Source organism: Podarcis muralis, chromosome 14, assembly GCF_964188315.1.
Source record: "Podarcis muralis chromosome 14, rPodMur119.hap1.1, whole genome shotgun sequence".
NCBI lineage: Eukaryota > Metazoa > Chordata > Lepidosauria > Squamata > Lacertidae > Podarcis > Podarcis muralis.
In genome coordinates, this window is record NC_135668.1 from 51,380,278 (window position 1) to 51,387,746 (window position 7,469).

The 7,469-nt window shown below is 51.5% G+C and overlaps 1 protein-coding gene across 3 annotated transcripts in view; it reads left to right on the forward strand.

Moving 5' to 3' along the window:
* Nucleotides 1–7,125, forward strand: part of ELFN1 (extracellular leucine rich repeat and fibronectin type III domain containing 1) — a 261,693-nt gene extending 254,568 nt beyond the window's left edge. For all 3 annotated transcript variants that reach the window (XM_077918711.1, XM_028705543.2, XM_028705544.2), the window contains exon 4: nt 3,369–7,125. In XM_077918711.1, the coding sequence (XP_077774837.1) occupies nt 3,841–6,234 (2,394 nt within the window). In that variant the 5' untranslated portion in view covers nt 3,369–3,840 and the 3' untranslated portion in view covers nt 6,235–7,125. The remainder of the gene's footprint in view (nt 1–3,368) is intronic.
* Nucleotides 7,126–7,469: the final 344 nt, after the last annotated feature.

A 7,469-nucleotide genomic window follows, 5' to 3' on the forward strand; every position in this document is an offset into this window, starting at 1 on the left:
GGGGGGATCACCCAGGGAGCTAATGATCCTTCGCCTCTTAAGCAGATGCTACGTGTAATTATCCTCAGTGGCCTTCAGCTAGGCTACCTGTGGGTTGTGATCCTGTTAGATCTTTATGAGCTAAGCGGCACAAGATGGCACACATCAGTAGAGATCAGAGCAGCGGGATGCTTCGTTCAGATGAGAGCAACGACAAACGTGCTCATGAGAGGCATAAACGTAGCACGGCTCCTTTGACAAGGCTAGCCCTGTCTTGGGTGAGAAGCCTGGACTGGGGCAGGCGTAGCCCTGGGCTAGCGGCATCAGGCACCTGCTAAGGTGGTACCTCCAGCAGGTGAGACACTGCCACGCTTTGGAGCATCCTAGCGCCTCCTCTTGTTGCTGCCGCCAACACACACAAGGGCATAAAAAAGTAGGCAATATATAATCAGAATACAAAGGAGTCCTACGAAGTGTGATGACTGTATGACCAAAGGGGAAATGAGCGTCTCTTCTAGTGAGAGCAAATAGTTTGTCAAAAGTAGAACTTCCATGTGCAGCAATTGTCTATCTGAGGTCAGGTTTTGAATTGGATTTATTTGGTCACAGGATCATTAAAAGACTGCATTTCCATAAGATCAGCCAAGACCTTCTGGTGTGTCCCCCACCTTGAGGCTTTTTGCCACTCACCCCTCCTCTTGGCTCTGTGCAAACCCCTTTCAATGAGTTTTGACGTGTAAATTTGCTCCCGAGTAGACTTCAACAAGATTTCTTCCAGGAAAAAAATGTTTGGTTACTCATTTTAGGAAATGATAAGTTTGTAGTCAATTTTAGGTTCCATGTAGGATGAAGAAATGCTTTTTGCGAGTCTGAAGTAGAAAATCCCCTTCAATCCCAATGCAGCCGGGCTGAGCAGAGTTTGCCAGGGAACTGGCAGGAAGATGCTCACACCTCCCTGACTTTCCTGTGCGTAGATCATGTGTGGTCTGTAAAATGACTCAACCTTAGCTATTTAAACACATTCAAGGTTCTGAAGGGACCATAGAATCATAAGAGTGAGAAGGGACCCAAGGATCATCTAGTCCAACTGATTCTCTTCCTCAGCTACCCCCCCCCCGTCCCTCCAGAATTTCTTTCTCACACAGTTGCAAAGCCAGAGGGGATCCTATCTTCTGCTTCACTGGGGAGAACCACGCAGCATCTCCAGATTTTCCAGCTCTCCCTCTCCCTGCATCCCATTGTAAATGAGCCTTCTTCCCCTTTCCCCACGAAGCTGAAGGACTGAGCTGGCAGCTGCCATTCACTTTTTCATCAGGCTGGGAGCCTCAATGGCGCCCCTCCAGAGACTTCACCCGAGGCAGAAACCCTGGCTAGAACCCCCCCCCCCCAGCTATTGCTCTGGTTTGGGCTGCATCCACACCACACATCAAAATTATGTGAAAAGTACAGAACTTCCCCCCCAAAGGCTGGGAACTGTAGTTTACCACCCCACAGAACTACAATTCCCAGAACCTTAACAAACCAAAGCTCCCAGGATTCATTTGGGGGAAGTCGTGTGCTTTAAATATATGGTGCGGACACAGCCTTGGGCTCTGGCCTAGGTTTGCATCACCTTTTGATGCCTCCTGGCCACTTTGCACCTCACCTTCCCCACACCCCAGATCTAGAAACTTCATTTGTATATCTGGAGAGCTTTTTATGCTTTCCCTGCCTGCCATTTCTCTCTCAACACCCTCCCTGCTTTTGCTGCGTTCCCCTCATTTAATGAACAACAGCTAGGAGAGAGAGAGAGAGAGAGAGAGAGAGAGAGAGAGAGAGAGAGAGAGAGAGGAATGCTAGAAGTTGGCTGCGGTTGGCTTATATTACTCTACAAAACACTGAGAATTTGTGGATCACAGTGCATCCTGATCCCAATCTACCTGCTGTGTGCCACCCTCTATGAGCACCCAACCCCCGGTAAGAGGAACTAAGCGACTGGAAATTAATTCAGGTTTGGAATCAAAAGCCCCCTCATTATCCAACTCTGCTTGAATTCAAACCAAGTTCGCCATGCAAGTGTGTGGAGGCTGATCTGGGAATATGCACAAGGGCGAGAGAAGGGGGGAGAGAGAGAGGGAGAGAGAAAATGAACCCAGACAGCAGCCTGGGCCTGAGAGCCTCCTTCCCACACCTGACGTATATACGAAATGGACATCCAGCCATTTAGCGGAGGCTTCACCATTAATAAATGTTTGCTATACCATCTTAGAGATGTCTCCTCTGATTATTTTACACATAATGAATAGCTCTGGCTCATTCTAACATTTGGTGCCTGCAAGCCAAATAATAAAAATAAAAGCGCCCCCACCTCTCCCATCTCTTTGCATGATTAAACATTTATCATTTGTAATGGATCGCGGCCTGCGATGTCATTACTCTCTTTTGGTAACAAGCAGCTCCTTCATTCATTGATAAACTGACCTGGGCAACAGGGAAAGAGGATCCTGGAGAGGAGCTGACAAAGAGGGAGGCAGGAGATGGACTTGGGTGCAGGTAGAGGGGGAGGCACAATTGTCTAGGTAGGAAGATGCAGGCAAGCAGATGAAAACCAACTTTACATCTGTCTGTGACACAGAGAGCCAGCTCACCCCCGCAAACACAGCTCCTTCAGATCACTGAAATCCTAGTGGGCTACACTGAACTACAAAATGAAAGCTTTGCCTGTGATTCTTGGCCTTAGAGGACAGGTGGTCTGGGGTGAATAACCAATTATGTGCAAATCGACAGAGAAAGGGGACTTCCTGCATTAACGCTGGAGATGGAGGGCCAAACTAGGTGTGGTGTTATTGATGTGATTTTGGGCTTGGTGATGGTTGTTTCCAATAGGAGCTGGCTTGGGAGTGTTACGTGGGGCAAGGGAAGAGGGCTATAAAACTCCCATCGACATCAATGGGCCCATTCTTCTCATTGAGAAGAGCTGACATGCGGGCCTTGGACTGGATCAAAACTGTGTTTGGGGACAAAGGGCTAGCAGTCTCCACTCAGCCTCACACCAGCTTACTGTAAACAACAACAACACCTCAATATATGAAGGACACTCGTGAAATAATTTCCAACTTCTGAAATAAATCCAGAGAAGGGCTGCAGTCTGGTGGTAAGATGTCTGCTTTGTACACAAAAAGTCCCTGTGGTTCAGTGCTCAGAATCTCCAGGTGAGGCTAGGAAAACCCTGCACAGCTGCTGCCAGCCAGTGCCGACAACAGTAAGCTAGACTGCTTGACAAAGGCAGTTTCCAGTGTCCCTATATTATTCCTACCGGGCGGGGGAAGTGTGCTGCATTACAGGGGCTGCATTTCCCTTTGACAAATCCCACTAATTGCCTTCCCCCCTCTCTGCTTCTTTGTCGGCAGGAGACCCAAGTAACCCAGCAGAAGCAGCATTACCAGAGGCAGTCGTGACAAGGAAGGGTGATGGAGAAGAAGCCGAGCCTCAAAGGAGAAGCCGGCGGCAAGACGAGCACCGGGAAACGCCCTGCTGAGAGGGAGAGAGAAGTGTGTGCCTGAGCCGGACCTCCCTCTTCCGCCCAGGTCCCTCCTTGCGCCCCCCCCCCCCGAAGGAAGCCCAATAGGATGGCAGGAGAGACAGCTTGCCAGAAAGCCCTTTGCTAGAGCTTTTTGCCCAAGGGGGCACCCTGGGAAAGATCAGCGCCGGACGAGGAATCCCCTTCCCACCTCCTCCGACTGGATGTTCCCTTCATGGTCCGAAACCATGGAGCGCAAGGAGAGAATGGCGAACACTAACCCAAGGCGGGGTCTTGTGCTGTGAGGCAGACTGTCGCCCCTTTCCCCTTGCAGGCCCCTCGTCCCCGCCCAGCCCTCCCAAATGGCAGGCCGCCGGTGGGCCGCGACGTCAGCCCTGTGCACCTGCGTGGCGGCGGTCTCCCTCCTGTACGTGGGGAAGGCGCAGGCAGACTGCTGGCTGATCGAGGGCGAGAAGGGCTTTGTGTGGCTGGCCATCTGCAGCCAGAACCAGCCGCCCTACGAGTCCATCCCGCAGCAGATCAACAGCACCATTCTGGACCTGAGGCTGAACGACAACAAGATCAAGAGCGTGCAGTTCTCCTCCCTCAGCCGCTTCAGTAATCTCACATACCTCAACCTGACCAAGAACGAGATCTCCTACGTCGAGGACGGTGCCTTCTCCGGGCAGTACAACTTGCAAGTGCTGCAGCTGGGCTACAACCGCCTGAGGAACCTGACGGAGGGGATCCTGCGGGGCCTGGGGAAGCTGGAGTACCTCTACCTCCAGGCCAACCTCATCGAGACCGTCACCCCCAACGCCTTCGGGGAGTGCCTCAACATCGTGAACATTGACCTGTCGATGAACAGAATCCAGAGGCTGGACAGCAGCACCTTCCGGGGCCTGGCCAAGCTGTCTGTCTGCGAACTCTACAGCAACCCCTTCTACTGCTCCTGCGAGCTCTTGGGCTTCCTCCAGTGGCTCGAGGGCTTCACCAACATGACCCGCACCTACGACCGCATGCAGTGTGACTCGCCGCCAGACTACTCTGGCTACTACCTTCTGGGCCAAGGCCGGAGCGGGTACCGCAATGCCCTGGGCATGCTGTCCTCCCTCTGCACCGGGGGCCCCTACACCATGCCGCCTTACTTGATCCCGCTGAAGAACCCGGTGACCACCGCTCCGCCTGAGAGCCCGTGCCCCGAGGAGGAGTGCTTCTCTGGGGACGGCACCACGCCCCAGGCCTCGCTGCACACCCCCGTGATCGACCCGGGCCTGTTCCCCACCATGAAAGTGAAGCAGCTGACCCACAACTCGGCCATCCTGAGCGTGCAGATCCCGGTGCCCTTCAGCAAGATGTACACCCTGGCGCAGTTCGAGAACGGCCGCTACAACGTCCTCACCAAGCTGCTGAAGAAGAAGGAGGACATCACGCTGACGGACCTGGGCCCCAACGAAGACTACACCTACTGCGTGATGTCCTCCAACCGCGTCTCCAGGTACAACTATACCTGCCTCACCATCAACCTCAACAAGCATAACCGGGAGGAGCCGGTGCCCAGCCCTTCGACGGCCACTCACTACATCATGACGATCCTGGGCTGCCTGTTTGGGATGGTGATTGTCCTTGGGGTGGTGTACTACTGCCTCCGGAAGAGGCGCCAGCAGGAGGAGAAGCACAAGAAGGCTGCCATCAACATGAAGAAGACCATCATTGAGCTGAAGTATGGGCCGGAGATGGAGGCGACCAGCATCTCCCAGCTGTCCCAAGGGCAGATGCTGGGCGGCGAGACGATGACCCGCATCCCCTACCTCCCTTCCGTGGGGGAAGTCGAGCAGTACAAGCTGATCGACAAGAGCGAGACCCCCAAGGCCACGAAGGGCAACTACATGGAGGTGCGGACGGGCGAGCAGCCCGAGAGGAGGGACTGCGAGCTGCCCCTGCAGCCCGACAGCCAGAGCTCGGTGGCGGAGATCTCCACCATCACGAAGGAGGTGGACAAGGTCAACCAGATCATCAACAACTGCATCGATGCCTTGAAATCGGAGTCCACCTCCTTCCAGGGAGTGAAGTCGGGGGCGGTGTCCACGGCCGAGCCTCAGCTGGTGCTCCTGTCCGAACAGATCCCCAGCAAACACAGCTTCCTGGCTCCGGTCTACAAGGAGAGCTACAACCACCCCCTGCAGAGGCACCACAGCATGGAGGGCCCCCCCAAGCGCTCCAGCACCTCTTCCAGCGGCTCCATCCGGAGCCCCCGATCCTTCCGCTCTGAGGGCTCCGCCCACAAATCCGAAGCCAAATATATCGAGAAGACGTCTCCAACCACAGACACCATCCTCACTGTGACGCCGGCGGCCGCCATCTTGCGGGCCGAGGCCGAGAAGATCCGCCAGTACAGCGAGCACCGGCACTCGTACCCAGGGTCCCACCAGGGGGAGCAGCAGCACGAGAGCATGGGCGTGCGCAAGCCTTCCATCTTGGAACCTTTGACCAGGCCCCGGCCCAGGGACTTGGCTTACTCTCAGCTCTCCCCCCAGTACCACAACCTGAGCTACACCTCTAGCCCAGAGTACACGTGCAAGCCTTCCCACAGCATCTGGGAGCGCTTCAAACTGAACCGCAAGCGCCACAAAGACGAGGAGGAGTACATGGCGGCTGGCCACGCCCTACGCAAAAAGGTCCAGTTTGCCAAAGACGAGGACCTGCACGACATCTTAGACTACTGGAAAGGGGTGTCTGCCCAGCACAAGTCCTGAGTCCTCAAAACCTGTAACTCGTGACTTAATACTGGACCAAAACAAAACAAACGAAATCAGCAGCAGCTATTTTTAATCCAGACTTGTCTTTAAAAACACACATACACACACAAAAATAACTTATCTATAATTATTCTATATAATGTAACAGAGAGAGAGAGACAGAGAGGTATTAAAATATTGTCTCGCATTCGTGAGATCCACACCAAATTTGAAAAGAGAAAGGGAGGAAAACACCTACAATGTTGAAAAACTAATAGGTAAATGGTGGAGTGGGGGAGAAATGTTTTCTTTTTATAAAAAAAATAAGCAGAAAAATTGAATTAAAAAAAAAACCTGAGTGAAAAACAACAGGGAAAGAGAAAGAGAGGCACAAAATGAAAGGAATACTGGAGTAACCACGACTGCATCGCATGACTCATGAATCTGTGGTTTCTTGTGGACTCTGTGTACAGTTTTGTCTTCTTCTTCCTTTCAGTAACCAAAAAGTAAAAAACGAAACACACACACACACAAAAAGGTAAATCAGAAGTTAGCAGAAGGTGTGTTTTTTTTTTATTAAAAAAATAAACATTAAAAAGATAATTCTTTTTGGGCCTTTTGCAAATGGAGTCTTCCAGTTTAGACTACGAACCGCCTGAAGTCCCATTTGTGCATTTCTTTCGTGAAAAGGTACTGTGTGTCGCCTTGTAAAAACCGACACCGCTCTATTGTACAGAGAGAGAAAAAGAAATTCTATATTTGCAAATGTTTGCTGTATAATGAGAGAGAGAGAAAGAGAAAGGAAAAAAATATTACATCTACTAAAAGAAATATATCTATATATTCACCTGTTTGTACCAGGTTTTAATCATGGATTTTAGAAAAAAGAAAAAAAAACCAAACACCCTACCTTGGCTTGACTTTTTTTCTGGTTCTCTGTTGGGAGGGTGGGGTGTGTCTTGCGTTCCATGGATGTTTGCTGACTTCAGTTCTGGTCAATTCCAAGTGTGCTGAGAAAATGGCAGCGCTCCTCTCATTTCTGAGGGTCACCAAGACATGTATAAGCAAATCTTCCTCCTCCACTTAGGTTCTTAAAGCAGGAGGCTTCTAGGTCAGGCAGCTCTGCCCAATTTCCTTGTCTAATAAGGATTCGATGGATTTAAAATGTGACTTCTGGCACCATGTCGCAGAAGACTGAGAGGTCATACACTAGTAAAGGAGCTGGTCAAGGATTCTGCTCTCTCTCCAAAATA